The sequence below is a fragment of the Petromyzon marinus genome, chromosome 49 (genome assembly GCF_048934315.1).
Source record: "Petromyzon marinus isolate PM22_M1 ecotype Great Lakes invasive population chromosome 49, UKy_Petmar_22M1.pri1.0, whole genome shotgun sequence".
NCBI lineage: Eukaryota > Metazoa > Chordata > Hyperoartia > Petromyzontiformes > Petromyzontidae > Petromyzon > Petromyzon marinus.
In genome coordinates this window covers 7,464,448-7,488,147 of record NC_133715.1, presented here as the reverse complement: position 1 = coordinate 7,488,147, position 23,700 = coordinate 7,464,448, and the positions used below count along the sequence as shown (strand labels likewise).

The window sequence follows — 23,700 nt, the reverse complement described above, 5'->3', positions numbered from 1 at the left end:
TGTGTGTGAGAGAGAGCTTGCTTCATCTCGCCAAGCGGGCAGCTGGAATATGGACGGCTCCCAATCGGATTGGAGTCGAGTTACACGCAACCGCGCACGAGGTTGTTGATCGTCGCCTTCGTCATCGTTGTTGGCGTGTTTTTGTAAGAAAAAAAACAATCCGTTCCGCTCGTCACAACGCAGTCCTCGGCTTTTATAGATTGGAGCGGTCTCGGCTTCGGGACTCCCGCGAGGCGATTTCTCGCTCGGTCCGCTCGCAGCCAGGCACCGCCCGTGATCGGTTCGACAGGCATCGGTTCGACAGGCAAGAGTGTTGCCAGGGTCCCCACCTGCTCCCACCACCACTTGACTCCCTGAGTCACGGCCGCTTGTCAAATCCCCTTGGGTGGCTTGCTGTTGACGATGACGCAGCGCACGTTGCCCCGGTGGCTTGGCGGGGTGGGGCCCCACGTTTTATTTGGCGCGGGTATCCAAAGGGGGGGGGGACTGTCCCTCCCGCCTGCCCCACATTGTAAGTTGTTATTTATTTTGTGGTGGTTTATTCCGGAAAGCCTCCGTTGAGTTTCCTCCTACGAGTCCAAGGTTTTTTGCTGTGTCAGGAGGGTTCGCACACCTGGGGGTGAGCCTTGCCCCCCAATCGTGCTGCTGCTGCCCCCCACCCCACCTCGCCCACCTGCACGGAGGTGGAACGAGCAGCTTCTGAAAAAGAAGCTGATAGCTCGGTGGGTTATACTTGGTAAAAAGATAGTTTAGTGTTTTAATTTGTATATATTTTTTAGTATTTTGCTTACCTTTTTCCTATACTTTGCACTCCTATCGTTCTGTTTTTGTACAGTGAGGGGGAAAAAAGTATTTGATCCCCTGCTGATTTTGTACGTTTGCCCACTGACAAAGAAATGATATGTCTATAATCTTAATGGTAGGTTTATTTGAACAGTGAGAGACAGAATGACAACAACAAAATCCAGAAAAACGCATGTAAAAAATGTTATGAATTGATTTGCATTTTAATGAGGGAAATAAGTATTTGACCCTCTGCAAAACATGACTTAGTACTTGGTGGCAAACCCCTTGTTGGTAATCACAGAGGTCAGACGTTTCTTGTAGTTGGCCACCAGGTTTGCACACATCTCAGGAGGGATTTTGTCCCACTCCTCTTTGCAGATCTTCTCCAAGTTATTAAGGTTTCGAGGCTGACGTTTTGCAACTCGAACCTTCAGCTCCCTCCACAGATTTTCTATGGGATGAAGGTCTGGAGACTGGCTAGGCCACTCCAGGACCTTAATCTGCTTCTTCTTGAGCCACTCCTTTGTTGCCTTGGCCGTGTGTTTTGGGTCATTGTCATGCTGGAATACCCATCCACGACCCATTTTCAATGCCCTGGCTGAGGGAAGGAGGTTCTCACCCAAGATTTGACGGTACATGGCCCCGTCCATCGTCCCTTTGATGCGGTGAAGTTGTCCTGTCCCCTTAGCAGAAAAACACCCCCAAAGCATAATGTTTCCACCTCCATGTTTGACGGTGGGGATGGTGTTCTTGGGGTCATAGGCAGTATTCCTCCTCCTCCACACACGGCGAGTTGAGATGATGCCAAAGAGCTCCATTTTGATCTCATCTGACCACAACACTTTCACCCAGTTGTCCTCTGAATCATTCAGATGTTCATTGGCAAACTTCAAACGGGCATGTATATGTGCTTTAACAGGTAGGCTTATTATGAATATGTGCTTTCTTGAGCAGGGGGACCATGCGGGCGCTGCAGGTTTTCAGTCCTTCACGGCATAGTGTTACCAATTGTTTTCTTGGTGACTATGGTCCCAGCTGCCTTGAGATCATTGACAAGATCCTCCCGTGTAGTTCTGGGCTGATTCCTCACCGTTCTCATGATCATTGCAACTCCACGAGGTGAGATCTTGCATGGAGCCCCAGGCCGAGGGAGATTGACGGTTCTTTTGTTTTTCTTCCATTTGCGAATAATCGCACCAACTGTTGTCACCTTCTCACCAAGCTGCTTGGCAATGGTCTTGTAGCCCATTCCAGCCTTGTGTAGGTCTACAATCTTGTCCCTGACATCCTTGGAGAGCTCTTTGGTCTTGGCCATGGTGGAGAGTTTGGAATCTGATTGATTGATTGCTTCTGTGGACAGGTGTCTTTTATACAGGTAACAAGCTGAGATTAGGAGCACTCCCTTTAAGAGTGCTTCTAATCTCAGCTCGTTACCTGTATAAAAGACACCTGGAAGCCAGAAATCTTTCTGATTGAGAGGGGGTCAATTACTTATTTCCCTCATTAAAATGCAAATCAATTTATAAAATTTTTGACATGCGTTTTTCTGGATTTTTTTGTTATCATTCTGTCTCTCACTGTTCAAATAAACCTACCATTAAAATTATAGACTGACCATTTCTTTGTCAGTGGGCAAACATACAAAATCAGCAGGGGATCAAATACTTTTTTTCCCTCGCTATAACTGGACATCTGTGAAAGTGATATGTATGGCTCATCGGATTATTGTGTTTGTCCACTCGCTTTGGGTTCGCTCGCTTGGCTTCGATAGTCCTCCGTTTGTCCTCCCTCCCTTGGCCAACGATTTATTTTACTTGCGATTTTACGGTGCCCTTGTATTATTATTATACCTTGTGGAGAGGCACTTTTATTAATGTCTTTTTTGTTACGTATCATTATCATCGGATGTTAGCCCAATTCATGTTTTATTCCCATTTTGCTTTCTTCAAAGATCTCACTCTGCGCTTCGAGGCATCGCGCGAAATCAGGAAGGGGTCCAAATCCTTGTTCCCCCAATAGGAGAATGGGCATCGTGTTCTCACCCACTGCCAAAGGTAGCAGCAAGGGCGACCGTCGAACCAAATTTAACGACGGTTCTCGTGGGCAGCCACCTGAAGATCAGAAGTCCCATCAAACCTCTCAACTACGCTTGACAACCCGGTTGTTGATCCCAAGCGATTTTAAACCTGGATTCGAAACCGGGGACGTCAGTGGTGTGCCCGCTTGGTGTCTCCTGACAGGGCCATTATGCGAGAGACACCCAGACCCCAGGGCTCCAACCCAGGATCCTCTGAGCCACCCCTGCCCACCTCCAAAGGTCAATTCAGCTCGAAGGAGTGAGCGTTCACGCGCGAGAGAGGAAACCGATTCGCCCGGGGGATAAAAAAATATCCATCGCACAGAACGAGCGATTGACACTCAAAAGTTCCGACAGCTCGGGTGATTGCAACCTTACTGCTGTACTGCCATCCCATGGCCATAACAAATGTCCGTGTGATACACCAATAATGTTCCTCCCAGGTGCCGGGTGGGCAGGCGCGAGCCGCTACGCCGCGGGCGGAAACAATTTATTTCGATTAACCAAAAAGAGAAAGCGTGACCGTACCTGCTCGTGTGTGTGTGTACTACACTTTTGTTCGACCACTTTAAAAAAAAAAATATTTGACGTTGGACTCAAATCTCGCGGCACCCAACGAGTTGTTGGGGAGTTTTCGCAAATCTTAAAAAAAATAGAAAAAGTGAAATTCGCCGGTGAGAGCCTTGCAAACGTGTCGGGTGCTCGGCGCGCAACTCATTGGACGTGGAGGGGATCATTGTACCACTGCCGCCGCCGATTTTACCGTGCAGAGCGCGGCCACCACCCTCCATCTCACCACTCCCGCCTCGCTCCTCCTCCTCCTCGGGTTATCTGCTCAACGAATGCAAAGGGGGGGGGGAGGGGGGGATGGCTGGCTCCGACCTCGCCGAGGCGTCCTGGGACAACAATCCGGAACAAGGCGATGATTGCGCGACCCATCTCCCCCGCCCCCATCCCCTCGCCACCTTCAGTCCGTCGTTTGCGAAGGCAGCGATTTTTTTTGGGAGACATGTTCTGTTCATCGCAGTTGCTGAGCACACGGGTCTGGAACGTCGACCATCCAGCAACGATCCGCACCGTCAATGTTGTGCTTTAGATAAGAGTCTGCGTGCTTCTTGAATTTGGGAAAGGTTATTGTTAGAAGAGGTTAGGGGAGGGGGGGGGACAGGATGATGGGAGCAAGGAATTCCGCAGTGAGGCAGCTTGAGGGAAGCAGCAGAGATACGCCTTTGTGAACTGCGGGGTGGGTGGGTGAGTGTGGCGTTGTGATCCGCAGTGCGGTGGTTGAACCGTGTGGATGAGACGACACCATCGGTTTGGTGGAGCCGAGTCCTGAACACGGGTGGAAGTGGAATGAATGAGAGAAGTTCAAGGGATCGTAGTTACTTTGATCAAGTTGATTTTGTACAAGGTGGGAACTCGGAGACCCGGGATAGGTGACTTGGGGCGTCGGTAATGGCAACACGAGATTGATGGGAGGGGGAGCAGTGCTTTACATGATCAATATCCCCTCTTTTACAATATTGTCGTATGTAGGAAGCTAAGCAGGATTGAACCCTGAACAGTGCTTGCACGAGTGACCACCATCCACAAACACGTTGCCATAGGGGTCGCGTAGCCACGAGATGAGCCGTAGAGGGCCGTGCAGCGACCATCCATTGTTGTGCTGTATTTCTATGCTTCCGTGCCTATGCCGCCCCGTCTTTACCGGCAACCCACACTGACCAGCGTGGTGAAATATCAAAATTGGTTCTCGTGACCCGCATAGGCGCGCGGGGGTGGGGGGGGGGGAGGCTCTCATCCAGCAGTGGGTCGACTTAGAAGGCATGCACGGTGGAGTCAACTCGCAATGCGAGGCGACGCAGTCGGTTGGCAGGAGACCAAATGGATGATTGGAATGGATCGTCTGTGCGGAGCCTTTTGACCGTTACCGACGTTCGTGTGCCCGGTGGTCCTGCTCCGGTGGTCCTGCTCCGGCTTCCCTCCGCCACGTGCCCGACACGGGGCCCTCCCACAACATCCCCCAAAAAAAGGAAGTCTTGCGAGGACTCGGCGAGGCTTTTTATTGGTAAAGAGCATCGCCAGCGGCCGTCGTCGTTACAACCTCGGCGATGAAACCAGACGGGCGCAGCTCCGAAGTTCCAAGCAGACGTGTTTTGTAATTTATTGACAAGTGGGGGGTTGGTGGGGGGGAGTGTGGGGGTGGTGGGGGGGGAGTGTGGGGGGGGGGTCAGCTCGGAGGCACTCGAGCCCTCCCGACTGATGCGAGACGAAGCCACAAAGTCTCGTCCCAAGTTGTCTCCTTTTGTATTACAGTATAAAAAAATAAACACAATTTGTCCGTTTTACAGCGGGAGACCTCGGTACGACCGAACAGCGGAATTGACCGCACGCACGCGCGCACGCACACACGCGCGCACACACGTGTGTGTGTGTGTGGGGCTCACCCCGAGGAGTCCAACACGCGTGTGCCGGTTTTGTTTTTGCAGGATTCCGTGTCGCAGCACAGCTCCGCGACGACTCCCCCCGGGTTCCGTTTAATGTCGCGCGCACTTAGTTTTGGCGATTGTTCATTCTTGCCCGATTTTTTTATTTATTTTCGGGCGGCGTTCGCAGGCCGCGCAAAATGCGGGGCAAATCAAATCGCCAAGGCGGGGGACGGGGGGGGGGTTGTCCGCGTTACCTGTTTTTGGGTGCGCAGGGCCGTGAAGCGAATGGTGCCAAAAGGGGGTGAGAAGGGACGCATTTGGGATGGCGAAGTTACGAGCCAACCAGACTCTTTGGTTCTATTCGGTAAAGTCACGTAGGTAAAAAAATAAAATAAGTCACCTACGTGACTTTACCGAATAAAACCAAAGAGTATGGATATGGATCCTTGCAGTCACGAAAGCTTCAAATCTAGAATTGAGCCAACCAGACCCAACATCATATCCCCTACCGCACTGATCAACCCAGACCCCAACACTGATCCTAGCCAACCATAACCCCAACTCCACCACCGTCCCCTAGCCACACCTAATTCTATTCGCAACCACCTTAACCAGACCTTAAACCAAACCTCTGAACTTCACCGAACTAACCAACCAAACCCCAGCTCATCACTCCTCCACCAAACAATTTCACCGGAACCCTACCACTACCTCGAAACCGTACGTACCCAATCCGATCAAAACCAGGCGCTCGACCCCTACCCCCTAACCATACGAGCAGCCCCGCCAATTGCTCGCCCGCTCTGCTGCTGGAGGAAGAGCCCTCTTAACTCGGCTAGAAGGTGGCTCGAGAGAGAGGGGGCGAGATGGAGACCCTCTGCCCCATGCAGTAACTTTGACTACTCTTTCAGACTGGCCGGACGTCATCTCGAGGAAGGTGGTGGGAGTGGCATTCGCTCACAATTTTTACCCCCACCGTGAAATCGACGAACAACAACAACAACAGAGGCGCCGTGGGGCGATCCATGAATGCAACAATTGAGCGTGCTGTTCCCCCGCCACGCCGAGCTCTCGCACGTTGCAGACGGAGACGTCGAGAAAACAAACAGAGACATACATCGAGGCTCCCGTTACGTTAGCAGCCGTCTTTTTTTAAAAAATATATGCGGTAGTTCAAAGTTTTTATTTTTTACTTCTTCCCTCTAAAGCGCCGGGACTGCATTTTGGTCTGCGGTTTTTTTTACATCTCGCCCAAGTGATTGCCCTCGGGAAGAGAGCACTTGAGTTTGTATTGTGTATATATATAACGAACGATCCGCACCGAAGAAATAAACGTTACATTTTTTGTTGTTGTAATAAAAATGCGGTAACTTAAGGCAGCCCTCGTTATGTACACAGCCATTATTATTTCTGTACAAACACCAGCAGCAGTGCATGCAGCGAACACAAAGAATAAATAACAGCCTGCGTGTTCTAGTTTTAATTGTAACTCCACACCCGCTGAGTATCATCCCCTGCCTTGGCTGTAACGCGGCTTTCGTGTCCCCTGCCACCGCCATCCGTAACGACGTCTCGGCGACGTCGCCCTCAAACAGAAATGACGGGTGCCGACGGTGCAACAATGGAAAGGCGGTCGCGGGGTGTAGCGACATTTGTGTTAAATATTTCTCTAGGTTTGGCGCGGTTGTGCCGTGCGGAGTGGTAATAAACACCTCGGTCGCCGGCGGCTTTATTCGCTATGGTGTCCGACGTTCCGCTTGCACGTCCCGGGTGCTTCTTCTGGGTGTCCGGGTGGGTAAAGTAAAAAAAAACACAAGCTGGATAATGAATGAATGTGTCCTGCTAAATTATGCTGACCGACGCGGATCCTGGCAAGCGAATCCTGCCTGGCACAACACACACTTGGAACTGTTTAATTTTCATTTTGGGACAACCGTTTATAAAAAGGGGATATTATTATTTTAATGGTTAATAATGAGTTCAAAAAAAGTAAACATGAAAACAAAACTTTCGTTTGCTCGAAACGCGAGCGTCATGCGGATCTCCAGGTGGCAAATTAAAATTTCATTCAGCGACAATTCCCACAATCTGATTCGGAGCATTTGCCACCATCTCATCTGCAGAGACGCACAATGGTGCAAGCGCTCCGAATTTTTCTAAACCGATGCAACATCGTCTACATATGTTAAAAACGTCTCGTCGGCGCTACAACTGCGTAGATAATTTTTTTCGCTGTTGTGCCATACGTCTCTCCGGCGCGCTTTCCGTAGTTGCGACACGCGCCGCCCGTAGCGGTCCAACATTTCGGTGAAATCCACTCGCTTGGGACGCTGAAGAAGCAGCGCACTGCACGCCGCCGTTGAGCGAACACGCGGCACACAACCCCGCGCGCACACGGCACAATCCCACTCGAGTTGTCTCTCGTTATTTTTCCCCGCTTCGTTTGTTAGCCTCACCCCGCAGTGTCTGCGCCTCCGCCCTTGCATATCGTTTGCTCGACACGACGTCGATTCCGACGCGTGCCGTCTTGACGCACGTAACGCACGCACGTGCCGAAGCGCTCGCGACACCGACGCAGAGGACGATATTTTGGCATCGTTTTGGCGTCGCCGGAGCGATCGGCTTTTGAGAAACGTCCCGATGGGTGTGCACCTCCCCAACACCCCCGTGCGCGTGATTGGTGCCGAGCTCTCGCTTATTGCACCTTAGACTCGGCGGAAACGGAGGGTGTGCATGGCGGCACGCCGCACTTGTGCTGCCCTCCGACGTCGCAGCGCTGGGCAGCCAGGGTGGACGTTGGCTGCCGGCACCTGAGCTGCCCTACATCCCCCTTACTGGCTCTGGCTTCTCCCCCCCACCCCACTCTGGTTTGGACAGCTTCTGTCTCTCACACGCACACACTTTATTGCATCTTTTCGTGAAGCACAATGGGCCCCACCTGCTTGATGGCATCGCTCGTCCACCACCGCCTCCTTTGCTGGCAAACTCCCAACAAATGTCTCCTTGGTGTGGTAGCCGATTTTCTCCCTACCCCTGCAAATGCACAATACATGGTACATCCCTGTATCATCCCCCCCCTCCCCATCACCACCACAAGGTATATTCCTATCCACCGCTGTTCCGGGACCCTTCTCATCACGGGCGACAGAGTCGCAGCGTTCCGCTCGATTCCAAATCGTTAGCGCAATCCAAAAAAAAGAAATCGTTGGGCAGGAGGAACAAAAAAAAAATAACGATTTTTCGCATCGCTTGGCTGTTGTGCCAACAACATTCCAATCTCCCGGCGCCGTGGGTCCCTGCAGTTGTCCGTCTTGCCGGTTGTCCGCCGTTGTCCTTTGCGGCCGAAGCCGCCGTTCGCGGATGAGTTTTTAGTCCCGTTCTCCGGCCGTCGAAGCGTTCACCGTCGTCGTCGTTTCATTTCTTTATTTTGGCCTCAGACGTGTGTCTCGACGAACGCAGGCAGGTGATTGGACGCCTTGGGCGCCCGCGGGGGGTCCTGATTGCAGATGACGTCACAGGGCGTCGCCGGGGGTGACTGCTCGCACGCGACTGTCGTCATCATCTGGCCCTGGAGACACATTGACAACAAAATGGTTGGTTTTATTTCACCCCCTCCTCCCTCCTCCTCCTCCCCGTCTTCCCTAATCCGTATCATGCCACGACACAAAGAATATCCGTCTGAAAATCTGACATAACCCGTCCATCACCGTGTTCGGCACCGGCCTGTGGAAGGCGCTAACAAGGAACTACTTCTGAGATCCCTCAGCTGTGACGTCTTTAAATCCGCACACGCGCTCCGGCACGCCCTGCTCGTCATACGCGCTTGTGGCGTGGTCGTCAACCAAAACAATTTATCGTTTCAATTCTCCAACAGGTGGAATATTAATTCAAGCCAAGGTTAGGCGGCCGAGATAGCAAACCAAAGATCGCAGCGGCCATGCCAGCTCCATTCTCTGACCTAACGAGCGCCCTCAGCCGGCCTTCCCCTCCATAAAGAACGACGAGTGAGTCCCGGTCACACACCGCACCTTGTGCACGTGGCCGTGCGGAGGGGTGTGGTTGGCCGGCTGGTGGTGGTGGTGCTGCTGGTGCGGCCGGTGCGTGGCTGCTGTTAGGCCAGGCGACGACCGCTCGATGGGGGACAGCGGAGGTGAGAAGGCGTCCGACGACGGGAAGTTGTCGCCGCCACCACCGCCACCACCGTAGTCCCCGTATACCGCGCCGTGATCGCCCACTCCCAGCGTCCACCCTGCGGCAGCGTCACCACGAGGGGGGGGGGGGTCACACGTGATACGGAGAGCGCGGGCCCATGGTGGTAGTAGTAATAATAATGCGTTTTGTTTTTTGATAGAGCCACCCTTTTACAAACGTCAGAGTGCTTTACAGGCCACGCATCACTCAACACGTTGGAAAGGGGCACCCCAAGTGGCAGCTGTTTCCATGGGCCCAAGGTGATTTTGGCTCGTAATTCATCCGGGGTTGGTAAAAATGAGTTACCTCTGTGGAGAATGAAACGGCGATTGTCTAATGGATGGATTCGCCCCAGCCATTGGAACGTGGAAATTACATCACTGCCTTAGGGCTGTAAACAGAAGACGAGCACCAATGCCTCATCCGGCACCGTGCATTTGACACTTCGAGGGCACAGGAATCAACTTTTTATCGGCGCATCATTGTAAGACGTCACCACCCAACCGGTGGCACAGCGCAGCGAGGGGTCAGAGGTCAGCGGTTAGTGGAGGCGTTCATAGCACAGTTGTGCAGCATTAACTTAATCGGTGTTTTCCAGCGAATAAACAAAATCCGCAGATATCGGCGGCGACGAAAAATGTTCGCTGCCTGCTTATCGACCAGAGGGACTGGAATACCGACGACGACGCTGGGCGGACAGTGGCAGCGTCGCGAGCGTTACCCTGCACGCGGGCGTCCTGGTCCGCCGCCTGGGGCCGCCCCCCTCCCTGTGGCACGCGGATGAGGAAGCGCCCTGCCTGCACGGGCTTGCCGCTCGCCACCGCGTAGTTCCTCGGCACGTATATGGCCGGCCTCTCCGTAGCAGCATCTCCGTCCTCGTCCCCTGCTGCTCCTCCACCTCCTCGTCCTCCGTCGTCCACCCTGGCGATGTCCTCTGCCACCACGTCGTAGTCATCGTTGGGTGCCACCGACAAGAGACGGGGCCCGGCGGACACCGCCGACGCCGCCACCGCGTTGGGCGTGCGGCGCCAGCTGGAGGTGGCGCCGGCCCGGCAGTACGGCTGGGCACGGTTGGGCGGCGGCGATGGCGGCGGCGGCGGGAAGGCGCCGGTGGCGCCGTACGCGTTGGGCGACGCGGCTCGCGCGCGGTTGTTGCCGCCGCCACCGCCGCCGCCATACGCCTGCCCGCCAGCCGCCGGCGTGGCTGGGTTTCCGGCGCCGCCGTAAGCCGATCCTCGCGCCGGCGAGGACGAGTGGTTGCGCACGCCGGCGTAGGCGGAGGAGGAGATGGCGGCGGTGCCGGCGGTGGTGGTGGCGGCAGGAGCGTTGAGCCCGCCGGGTGACCCGATCATGTCCTGCCACGACTGGCGCTCGGCGAAGCCGCGGGAGCTGACCGTGTCGAGCGAGGACTGGCGCCCGTGTTTCGCCTCCGTGTAGGAGCCGGACGACGAGTTGTTCTGTGGGGACGCGAGGGTTCACTTCGTCGGTGACGTCAACAGGTCACTGTCGTGACCTGGTGACGTCACGATGCCTGCTCCAGCAGCCAGGACAGGCGACGAACTTGTTCTGACTACCTGTTTTCTTGACCGGACACTGCGTGGCGCAGTCTCAAGCGAAACGTCGCGCATATATATATCTAACCGCTGAGAATTTGTTCCTCAACTCACCGGTGAGGTGAGCGGAAACGTTTGTTTTAAAGCCCGAGCACCACATGACAATTAAATTAGTTGGGCTATGTCGGGCGGTGGCGGAGGGTCTTAACGACACAACATTTGGTCGGATCGTGACGTGTCCTAAACCCAAAAAATCAAGCCGCATCCAAAAAAATATTCAATTATCAGTCTAAGCAACGCTTGCATCTCTGCAGCTATCCGTCTGCCCGTCTGTACAGTGAGGGAAAAAAGTATTTGATCCCCGCTGATTGTGTACGTTTGCCCACTGACAAAGAAATGATCAGTCTATAATTTTAATGGTAGGTTTATTTGAACAGTGAGAGGCAGAATAACAACAACAAAATCCAGAAAAACGCATGTCAAAAATTTTATGAATTGATTTGCATTTTAATGAGGGAAATAAGTATTTGACCCCCTCTCAATCAGAAAAATGTCTGGCTCCCAGGTGTCTTTTATACAGTTAACGAGCTGAGATTGTTACCTGTATAAAAGACACCTGTCCACAGAAGCAATCAATCAATCAGATTCCAAACTCTCCACCATGGCCAAGACCAAAGAGCTCTCCAAGGATGTCAGGGACAAGATTGTAGACCTACACAAGGCTGGAATGGGCTACAAGGCCATTGCCAAGCAGCTTGGTGAGAAGGTGACAACAGTTGGTGTGATTATTTGCAAATGGAAGAAACACAAAAGAACTGTCAATCTCCCTCGGCCTGGGGCTCCATGCAAGATCTCACCTCGTGGAGTTGCAATGATCATGAACGGTGAGGAATCAGCCCAGAACTACACGGGAGGATCTTGTCAATGATCTCAAGGCAGCTGGGACCATTTTTCACCAAGAAAACAATTGGTAACACACTACGCTGTGAAGGACTGAAATCCTGCAGCGCCCGCAAGGTTCCCCTGCTCAAGAAAGTACATATACATGCCCGTCTGAAGTTTGCCAATAAACATCTGAATGATTCAGAGGACAACTGGGTGAAAGTGTTGTGGTCAGATGAGACCAAAATGGAGCTCTTTGGCATCAACTCAACTCGCCGTGTTTGGAGGAGGAGGAATGCTGTCTATAACCCCAAGAACACCATCCCCACTGTCAAACATGGAGGTGGAAACATTATGCTTTGGGGGTGTTTTTCTGATAAGGGGACAGCACAACTTCACCACATCAAAGGGACAATGGACGGGGCTATGTACCGCCAAATCTTGGGTGAGAACCTCCTTCCCTCAGCCAGGGCATTTAAAATGGGTCGTGGATGGGTATTCCAGCATGACAATGACCCAAAACACACGGCCAAGGCAACAAAGGAGTGGCTCAAGAAGAAGCACATTGAGGTCCTGGAGTGGCCTAGCCAGTCTCCAGACCTTAATCCCATAGAAAAGCTGTGGAGGGAGTTGAAGGCTCGAGTTGCCAAACGTCAGCCTCGAATCCTTAATGACTTGGAGAAGATCTGCAAAGACGAATGGGACAAAATCCCTCCTGAGATGTGTGCAAACCTGGTGGCCAACTACAAGAAACGTCTGATCTCTGATTGCCAACAAGGGTTTTGCCACCAAGTACTAAGTCATGTTTTGCAGAGGAATCAAATACTTATTTCCCTCATTAAAATGCAAATCAATTTATAACATTGTTGACATGCATTTTTCCGGATTTTTTTGTTGCTATTCTGTCTCTCACTGTTCAAATAAACCTACCATTAAAATTATAGACTGATCATTTCTTTGTCAGTGGGCAAACGTACAAAATCAGCAGGGGATCAAATACTTTGTTTTCCCTCGCTGTACATGAATTGAATGCGTAAGCAAACCAATACAGCTCGCTCGCTCTCTCCCTTACATATTCATCAAGCAGCTCCCTGTAAACATCGCACCACATGGCTTCGCCTCCGTGGTTTTCTCTCACTCATCTGGCAACTCCCGACTTTTTTTTTTCCTACAAGGCTCAGCAATTTATTTTTGCTAGTTCATTTTCCTTTGAATATTGCAACCTAAGCGAGCGAGCACCGGTGGGGGGGGAGGGTGCATTGGGATAAATCAAAATGTTCCCATTCGGAACGGCACGGTGAACCGCCCCCCCCCCCCCAATCGTGAACCTTTAGCGTTGGTTCGCGTCTGCAGAGTTTGGTGCAACCCCCCCCCCCTCCTCTTTTCGATGACTGTGACCGTGGTTTTGGACGATGACCGTGGCCGTGGTTTTGGACGATGACCCCGTGACCGTGGTTTTGAACGATGACCCCGTGACCGTGGTTTTGGACGATGACCGTGACCGTGGTTTTTGACGATGACCGTGACCGTGGTTTTGGACGATGACCGTGGCCGGGTTTTTTGTTTTACAAAAAGGGGTGAGTCCCAAATTGCAACGCAACTTCACGCGGACGTTCCACGTCAAATCGCTTCGTCTTCACGAGTGTTAGTGTCCCGCCCCCTCCTTACCCCCACGGCCCCCCACTCCTGTCTTCCTCCCCCAAACCCGCACCTCAGATTATCAATGTTGGCTGCATATGGTGCAGAAGAAGTTCTACATACATGCTCTACACAAACTCTTCCCCCCCCCCCCTTTACAGATGGACAGAGCCGACGCGGCAACTCTTTCAATCTTCGTTGGGAAGTGTTATAGAGCTGTCCCGCTCTTAATTGTGTTGCGCTCAGCTGTGAGCGTGGAAGGAATTGGCAGTCGCTGGGATAGAATTGAGCTGTTGACACGGGGTGACAGGGATAACGGAGAGGGTTAGTGGGGGGTGGGGGGGGGGCGGAGGGATCGTTGCGGTGAGACGTGCGGAACTCACGGAAGGCGGCCGAGGAAAGGTGTCGTACGGGGGCGGGGGGCTCTCCCTCACCTCTCCCTCCTCCCCATCACTCTCGCTCCAGTAATCTGCGTGCGGGAGGGGGGGGGGGGTTACAGCAGGGAGGCAGGTTCAGATTCCGTGGCACGCACAGGCTGCAAACCGAGTGCGTAATACCGTGTGTGTGCAGGTGAGGGCTGCCCACGAAGTCAGACACAGCGGCAAGGGGCACACCACTGTGAACACGTTTGCGAGTGCCTGTCCGTGTGTCTATCCGTGTGTGGGGGGTTGGGGGGAGGGGTGTAGCTGTTAGCACGCCGCGCTGGGGACCCGGCGACCGGAGTTCGATTCACGCTTAAGGCCAACACCAGTGACGAATATCTGAACCGGTCCTGGGCATCCCCTTTGGTCGACTCAGCCTCAAATGAGTACCTGGTGCGTTGTCTAAACATCACCACTTGGAAGGCAAAGGTGGCCGGGCGTGGTGCTGGCCACCTACCCCCTCGTGTGCTGTGCGGGGCTTCATAGGTGCTCGCTAACAGTCTGGTAAGGCTATGCGGGGCGTCTTTATCTTCGTACCTTCATCTCCCCTCCGTGCCCCCTCGTGCGCTGACGTTGCCTGACTCAGCCTGTTCATCCACCTGGGGGATGCAATGACAACAGACAGAGCCAAGGCGAGTCTTCAGTTTGCCAGCACCGATTAAGGCTCTGATGCCTTTGTCTCAACCGGTTGCCGATGGCCATTCTCCAACACAAAGAGCTCCGAATGGATTCACCTTCGACACAATGCCGATAACGCAATCGAGATATACACGATTGGGGAAAAGTGCCAAACGTTGTCAAAACTATTCACAAAACAACTGCCAAACAACGGTGATAGTGACACTTTCTCTGCTAAAACTTGAACTTTTTGTGGCACCCTGTATTTAAATCACAGGTATGAATAAGATCATCACTTCGTCAAACATGAAACCAAACACTGGCGTACTGCGGCTCAAATAAAATTCCTTACAGTTAAAAATTCCCTTGCCGACTTCACTTTCATATTTCTTTTGCACCAAAGATTGGAAGTTCTAGCTGAATCGAGCAGGGTTTTCAAAATGCTTTTGCTCTCAATGTTTGCTGTCACATGGAGCCTGTGGTGAAGAAATTCGGTGAGGCTTTCCTGGGAAAGAAAATATATTTGTTTACTATACTGTTGTAATACACCTAAGGATTTGCTGTAAAAGGCAATGAGTTGTTGTTGTTGTGGCAAAGCACAGAGCAGTTTGGCCCCAGCAAATGTCAACTATCCATCTGCAGTGTTTGAAATTAGGTAACATTGTTTCTATTTCAAGAGCCAGTCTCAAGTCTAGTTAACGGTAGCACGTGGAATTTTTGCCAAATATTAAAAGCGTTCGTGGATTCAATTTCGTAATTATAATTAGCCCAGTCGACTGCATCGGCAAAAATGTAGTCAAACACTCTTCATTTATTAAGTTAAGTCAACCAATCAGTGAACTTGGTCAATGTGCTGTGAAGAAGAGACATCACCTGAAATGTCGCGTATTATACAGTTTTCTTTTAAGGCCACACACTGCTACTGACGAATGAAGTGAGGTTTTTTTTTTACATTTACAAATAGCCAATTACCATTTTTGTTATCCCTCATGGCACCGCAGTCCCTTAATAACCCTGCTAAATTATCTCAATCTGCCTCTCCTTCGTTCGGACTCATTAATTTCGTCTCGTCTCGCAGTCACCCACTGCTGAGCCGCTGGTCTCTGGTGGGCAGCTAAAGTCGCAGTCAACATCGCCACGCTCCGATTTCCCTCCCCCCCCCCCCCCCCCCCCCGTTAATACCAGCGAAATATTTTCGTCCGTAAATTCCACGAAACCGAATAGAATGCTCGTTTTTGCCCGCGAAATCGGCGAGTCGATAGGCCAATCGCAGATCTCGCGAGGATGCCGCAGTCGCCACTGCCGCCACCACCGCAGCGTTCCCTCTTCCCCCACGACACACCCCGCCGCTCACCTGTTCATCTCGTCGTTGTTTTCGGCAGCGAAGTAAAACGGCTTCAGCTTGGGGTGCGACGCTTTGAAGGCACTTGGTGGGTGGAATTTTTATTTTTTTACGGGGGGAGGGGGGGGTGGGGGGGGGTGGAAATAGAAGAGCAAAGCGGGAAGCCGTCATTTGAACCGTGCGGACGGACGGGGTTGGCGGCAGGTGAAACCAGGGCCATCCATAGGTGGGTGTGGGAACTGGTGTGGGTGCCTCCCCTGATGCTTTCCAACTAAAGCGATAAGTGTTACGTCTGCCACGGTCTCGCCGAAGCACGGGGCGCCCCCCAAAGCGCGGGGCCCAGGGCAGTCGCCCAGATTCGCCCTACCCCTGGGGAGAGGCTCTGGGTGCAACACTGAAGCAGCGGTCACGCTTCGTTAGAGCAGATCAAGATACTTCCAATGTATTATTCTATTTTAAGGGGTGCATCTTCCACTAAATGTCCACCCCTGACAGAACTTTTCCTACAGCGTGTGACCCTGACTAACTGCCAAATCCCCAGCAAAGATCTGGTGAGAGACTTCTGAGTGGGAAGCATGACTGTGGGGACCTACGTGACACCTGGCCACAATTAGGAGCTCAAACTACATCATCATGACATCTTGGAGTTGATATTTCCATGGTGGTGGTGTCAAAATTCCAGTGATGTCATCCACATTCGCGCGACTTACTTTGTGGGTGTAAGCTCCATGACTTCTACACTCGTAACTTTCTGACCCACCCCTTCTGGATATTATACCTGTCAACCCCTTATTAATGCCCCCTACCTTATTACAGACCAATTCAGACCTTAATGGTCACCCCGTACCCTTATAAATCTCAACGTTCATCCTACGAAGTCTCATCATAAGGGAGAAACACAAACAATAAGACACGTAATTATTTTGCTCGTATTGAAACAGCTGTATGCCGCCTGGACCTGAAAACCCAATTTCCCTGTACAACAATACTGGTAAGCCGTATGGGTTAACAAGTATGGGACATCAGTGAAAAATAGCTTCATACGGCTCATCGGATTTCTCCAGTATAAATAAAGATGCTGATTTTGATACTCTTGTCTCCATCTGAGGTTGCCCCTGCACACCCACGTGTGTGTGTGTGTGTTTGTCCTGGTATGGCGGAGTGCTAGTACAGCGGTTGGCGCCACGAAACCTGGCAACGCGCGTTCGATTCCTGCTCACGGCCAAGACCTGTGACAATTATCTGAACCGGTCCTGGGCCTCCCCTGGGTCAACTCGGCCTCAAATGTGTACCTAGTGCGGTGTGTAAACATAGCCACGAGGAAGACAAAAGGCAGCCAGGTGTGGTGTTGGTCATCAAACCCCCTCTTGCGTCGTGCAGGCCTTTATAGGTGCTCGCTAACTGCAGTCTGTGGCAGGCTATAATACGGCACTTTGTCTTTGTCCAGGTATGCTCAGCCCCACTTCTGTAGCCAAGTCGAGGAAGACGGTAATAACTCACTGTTTGCGTTTGCACTCAGTGGCAGGGGCGATGGTGAACTCGGGCAGGCTGATGTAGCCCTCCGCCTTGATCTCCTGCCAAGGCGAAACGTGGGCAACAGAGAGAGAGAGAGATGCGACACAGCCACACTTCTCGGTATTGACGATGGCCATACAACGTCGAGTGCGTGATTGGGTAACCGGTTAGGCCCGCAACGATTCAGTAATTCGATACTTTGTCGCACGATTGGGGGGGGGGGTTTAATAGTTAACATGACCCTAAAAATAATGATGAGAATTCAAATTCTGCAACCCCCTTCATTACATCCTCTTGGCTTGCTACGTCTTCCGAACTACCTCCATAATCCACGGCACGATTCCCACAGTTTGAAATAAGTCTCCAGTTTGTATGACGATAAAATAAATTAAAAAATGATGTTAGGTGTTTGAAATGCAACAAGAAGTAGGCAACAAAAATAGAGGCAGGTGAGAGCCCATTGGGTCCGCTACCTGTTTTATATGAGCCACCTGACTCGGTTTGAAGTCTAAATGCCATCCCCTTGGCAGCACTTTTCCACGTGCTATGGCAACCTAATGATGCGAATTCTCCCTTCCCTAAAGTCCTTATCATTTAAACGGTGCTCATCCTTCCCAAGGCCCTCATCCTTCTCAAGGCCCAACTCCGACTGTGCAGTCGTCCTTCTCCGGTCCGGTAAGCGTGGATGTGGCTGGGCTAACGTTGATCCAGCAGTACCGACCACGTGCCAACGTTGGCCCAACGGTGTTATATTTACTCGCGGTCCACGGTCGTTGTCTCATCCGTCCCCAGGGCTTCATCATTCCCTAGGTCCCTCGTCCTTTAAAATCGAGATTGAAAACTAATTTCTTGAACTGCTTTTTGTGTTCAGTTTCTTGACCCACCCCCCCACCCGCCCGCCCGCACCTCCGATTCGCACGTCTTGGCTGTGTACAGTGTGAAAGAAGTTCAACATACCTACGTACATACATCCATGCACATTCATAATAAAGGTTTTTGGGTTAGATCGCGTTATTTATAAATGTGTTGTAACCCTCCATCACCCGACACGGCCAAGCAGTAAAAAAATGTCATGTTTACAAAGGACAAATAGTTCACTACTTTAGCCCACCGGTGTGTTGCAGAGCGAATCAACAACATTTACAGTTTGAGTACTGTGACGTTTCGCTGGTAATTTCATCCAGCATCATCGGGCAATTCGCCAGAATGGTAAAGCCCTCACTTGCTCCCGGTCTTAAATAGAGCAGCAGGTTGACGTCATCATTTAACTCATTCAGGTGCAGTGATTTGAGGGGGGGGGGGGGGTGTATTGTAATTATATAATCGATTGATAATCAGTCAATGGTTATGATTAGTAATGAGTTGTAGATTAGTAATTAGTTGTAATGTGTTATTGTGATTATATGCTACGATTATATAATTACAATACCCCCCCCCTCCACCTCAAATCACTGCACCTGAATGAGTTAAATGATGATGACGTCACCCTGCTGCTCTATTTAAGACCGGGAGCAAGTGAGGGCTTTACCATTCTGGCGAATTGCCCGATGATGCTGGATGTAATTGCCAGCGAAACGTCCTACTCAAATTTTAAATGATGTTGATTCACACATTTTTTTAATGTTTGGCCGTGTCGGGTGGTGGAGGGTTACGACACATTTATAAATAACGCAATGTAACCCAAAAACCTTTATTATGAATAATATTGGTAGCGAAAGCCTACGTGTTTAAACTGATCTACGTACATCCTAAAATCGATTTATCCGACGTTTTTCATACATCGCGTGCCTTCGCTTCCGCGGCCGTCTGGAACGTTCTACCTTCCCATGTTAGGAAGCCATTGGGAGCTATGCCACTTTTTTTTTATCTCCCCCCCCCCCCCATTTCCGTCGCCTAGAAGCAACTCAAACCGGGGGGGGGGGGGGGTGGGGGGCGAGTACTCACATTGTGCTGCGTGTACCAGTAGAGGGCACCGTCCTTCAAGACAAACCAGTGCTTCTTCCACTTGGGCGTGAGCAGCCCCTTGGACTCGCGCTTCTTCCAGAGCCACCCGTCGCAGTCGGGCCTGCCCAGCTCCACGCACGGCACGGTGCGCCGGCTGAGGCCGCCACCGTCGCCACCGCCCGCCACGCTAGCAGCGACCGCGGCCGCCGCTGCCGCCGCGACAGGAGGAGGAGGAGAAGGGAGAGAAGGTTGGGAAGACGGTCAACGTTCGTAATTCATCGTCTGCTGCTGCTGCTGCTGCGGTGGTTGTGGTGGTGGTGCATGCGGTGCGAGTATATCACGACGAATGGCATGTTTTTATTATTGTTATTATTACTGAAATGTTAGGATTGTTGCTATATTTGTTTCACATTTCAGATTCCGTACATTAACACCCGCTTTGGAATTCGAAGAATGACCCGAAGCATTAGTTCCACGACTGCAGCGTTTCATTTGCGTGTAAATATTTCAGTGGACAAGTTTGGCGACTGTTGCCCAGATCGTTGTTTTTTTTTTTTTATGTCCACGGCTGATATAATCTGATCCGGGAGTTTTTAACCCTTCCTTCATATGTAGAAAATAATAGGTATGTTGGATGTATCGATTAAATTCATTATTACAATACATTTTTACATTCCTTGAACCGTGTCTGCCAGAATGCATTCGCTGTTATATTCACACTTCGCATATGTTACATGAAACCTGGATTCTCCGAATGTAGTAACTGGACTGCGCACAAAAGCCCCGTGGTTTAAATTCAGCTTGCCACTTAAAATTTGGCTCAATTGCAGATCACGAAATATGAAACCGACTGACAAGGAAACGATTTTGCGACATAAATGACCGGTGAAGGGATTATTTACAGACCGCTTTCCCGTGCGGCTCATCTGTTTCGGGCCATTCTCTAAAACGATTGTGATGGGGGAAAAGACAAAATAATATTTTTGAAAATGTTGTTTGACAACAGTGGTTGTGGCTGTGGGCCCCGGGCCCTAGGAATGTGGAATGTCCTCTACGGGCTCGTCAGGGTGGTCAACAGAGACAACCCACCTATTTTTAGCCATCTCTGAAACCGGATCCTCGCATACGCAGGCACGCGCAATTAATTATACACGGCCACACTTGCTCACAATGGTAGGCACGCACAAATGACAAAGGGTCCCCCTGCATAGCCTGAACAGACTCTAGGGGAGGTGACTGTTACCGAGCACATATTAAGGCTGGCACGGCACACAAAATGCTGATTGGGTGGCCAAGACCACACCCGACCACCTTTGCCACGTGGCAATGGTTACACACCGCACCAGGTACTCATTTGAGGTCGAGTCAACCTAGGGGAGGGCTCAGGACGGGTTCAAATAATCATCACCGGAGTTGGCAGTGAACGGGAATCAAACTCCGGTGTCTAGGTTCGTTGCGCAGATCGCCAAGCCATGCTACCACACCCATGAACACAAAGATCTCCTGGATAGCCTTCAACAGACTGTTGGGGCTAGTGCTATCTACGACAAAAATCAAATATCCCCCATATAAATTTTGATTTAAAGCTTTCGTGACTGCAGGGATTCATATTCTTGGTTCTTTTGGTAAAGTCACGTAGAAGGGAAAAAATAAAAGAATAAAAAAATATATAAAACAATAAAATTCTCATGACGTCTCGACTGCAACACAAACAATCATCATCAGGTGTGAAAACCACAACAAGAACATTTTCTTGTTGTGGTTTTCACACCTGATAATTGTATTGTTTTATATATTTTTTAATTGTTTCCCTTCTACGTGACTTTACCAAAAGAACCAAGAATATGAATCCCCCATATAGCCTGTACAGATTGTTGGGGCAAGTGTTGTTAGCGAGCACCTATAAAGGCCGGCACAGCACACGAGGGGGTGGGCATCCGCCTTTGTCTCTCTAGTGGCGATGTTTACACATCGCACCAGGTACTCATTTGAGGCTGAGTCGACCTAGGTGAGGACCCAGGACCGGTTCAGATAATCGTCACCGGTGGTGTTGGCCGTGAGCAGGAATGGAACCGGGTTCGCAGCATGGCGCGCTAACCGCTACACCACCGCTTCCGCAGCTGTTAACGAGCACCTACACACACACACTTGGAAGCACATTCCTTAAAAAAAAAAATCAAATGAAAGGCGTCAGCAGTAGCGGGTGCCGGCATCGCCAAAGAGGAAATCGAAACAAAGGAATAATCACCTTTAACGGCCAGACGCGCTTTCTGTCTTGCGGAGAGCTGAGCGAGGGTGGGGAGGAAATGGCAAAAACAGGGAGAGGAGTTGCGTCAAAGCTTCAGAAGCGGGGGGGGGGGGGGGGGGGTGGAACGTCGTCACGAGCCAGACAATCGCGAGAGAGCGATCCCGCCACTCTGCCGGCAATTCTGTCAGCCCAGAGATGACATTTACTTTGACAGAATAATAATAGTCATTCGCACATCTGAAAGAAAAAATATATAATCGTTTTTTTTTCCCTTATCAGTCTTCTTGCGTAAAATGTTTGACAAATTCTGAAATGATTTTTTTGTGCCATTTCGGAAACAGTTTTTTCTTTTTTACACCCCCGAAGATGATAACACTGAAGAATATATTGATATTTTGTGTACTGGATGAATGGGCTTCAGTCTTGCCGATTAGACTTTGGAGGTCAAAAAGCCGGCTCAAGAGTTCGCCTGCTTCAAGATTGGGCCGTGTGTCCAGCCAACCGACGGATGAAGTCAAATGGAATTTTCACGAATGAATAGCTACGCTCATAGTTTAACTATGCGTGTGCTTTTTTAAAACAACTGCTCATCAGGAAACATTTGAAAAATGTAATTACCACCAGGCCCCATGATGTTCAATTCTTATTATCCACCATCTGGCTAGTCCATGCTTTGAAGTAGGGCCATTGCCTGAAACGTCACCTATAATATAGCCACAGTGGCGTGATGTTAACTACCTCGCCTGGTATACAGGAGGTCGTGGGTTCGATCCCGACCCTGATACCTGCATATTTGGAGTTTGCATGTTCCACGTGTGGTCGTGTGAATTTTTCTCCGGGTCCTCCAATTTTTCCCTCCACATTTATAATCAACGTCCGTTTAGAGTATTTGGCTGCTATACATTTCCACGTGATAATTCACTTCGTTGAGCTATCATTTGTGGCCAGGTCGTTTCTGAAAAAGAGCTATACAGCTCAGTGAGCCTTACCTGGTGAAATAAAAAAATAGTTTAGTTTAAATAAACAAAGACTTTTTGGTTTCAGGACCATTATTGACGAATGTGTTGTTGTTGTTGTTTTGCTATTTGTTATTGTTTACCACTGCCAAAGCAGCACCAGCAGCATCAAAGTATTTGTTTAATTTATGTGTTGGATTGGCCAGGGTGGAACAATTGCATGGCCCCTGCGTTCGCCTGATATAACCCCACTGGACACCCTCTCGTTGTGGCGTTAAATCAAAGACTGTTTTGTGTGTGCACGCAGGCGCGCACTGTGCGTGCGACAAAGTGTACGGGGGGTGAGTTTTTAAGGATTCAATAAGTGCATTCTATAAGACCGGTGGGAAACATGTCCCCAGTGCAACATGCGACGTTGGGCCAACGTTGCGGTTATGCGTCGGGAACCCTTGTACCAGCGTTCCATATTTAATGGGCAGAGGCCTTGAGCAATGTTTCCTCTGTCATTCCTGCACATTATTTTGGTAGGTTATCTATAAATGGATCACCGTGAATAATCTCACAACGGACTTCCTATCAGCTCATGATGTCTTCTCTATTTTCTCGACTGCCACCCCCTGACCGCCACACAACCCTTACAGGTAGATGTCTCGGTTGCAAGATTGTCCGTGCAAACCGCTACGCGAATATTCCGAACTTATAACGATGATTTCTGAAGGTAATCATCAAACTCCCATCAATAATGAGCGCCTGATATTTAAGACGGTTTCTCACCAATGACTCTCAGGAGCGAACAGTGCAAAGTTGATCTCGGATTCTGTTCGAATGCCAAATTTACCACTGCCAATCTGTAAAAAACTTTTAATGTTACATTTCTGTCAGGGCTGCATGGTGTATACAGTATTTTTATATAGCACATTCTCCAACTGTTATTCACTCAGTCTATCTCGCCTGTTTACGTGCTATAAAGAAGGGCCATTGCCAAAAAATCTCACCCATTACATATTTCTTTCCTTTCGAGGCCCACAACACAGTGTTATTAAGCAACAACATTTACAAACGCGCAACTCTTATAATAACCTAGGTTGCGTTGGACTTC

General features: G+C 50.6%; 1 protein-coding gene across 3 annotated transcripts in view; it reads right to left on the bottom strand.

The window, feature by feature from the left end:
- Positions 1-4,912: 4,912 nt before the first annotated feature.
- CNKSR2 (connector enhancer of kinase suppressor of Ras 2) overlaps positions 4,913-23,700 on the bottom strand; it is a 194,839-nt gene continuing 176,051 nt past the window's right edge. For all 3 annotated transcript variants that reach the window (XM_032972647.2, XM_032972648.2, XM_032972649.2), the window contains 9 exons: positions 21,646-21,682; positions 19,398-19,606; positions 17,439-17,512; positions 15,951-16,022; positions 14,516-14,577; positions 13,940-14,025; positions 10,205-10,940; positions 9,321-9,541; positions 4,913-8,860 (listed from right to left, as the gene is read on the bottom strand). In XM_032972647.2, the coding sequence (XP_032828538.2) occupies positions 8,726-8,860; positions 9,321-9,541; positions 10,205-10,940; positions 13,940-14,025; positions 14,516-14,577; positions 15,951-16,022; positions 17,439-17,512; positions 19,398-19,606; positions 21,646-21,682 (1,632 nt within the window). In that variant the 3' untranslated portion in view covers positions 4,913-8,725. The remainder of the gene's footprint in view (positions 8,861-9,320; positions 9,542-10,204; positions 10,941-13,939; positions 14,026-14,515; positions 14,578-15,950; positions 16,023-17,438; positions 17,513-19,397; positions 19,607-21,645; positions 21,683-23,700) is intronic.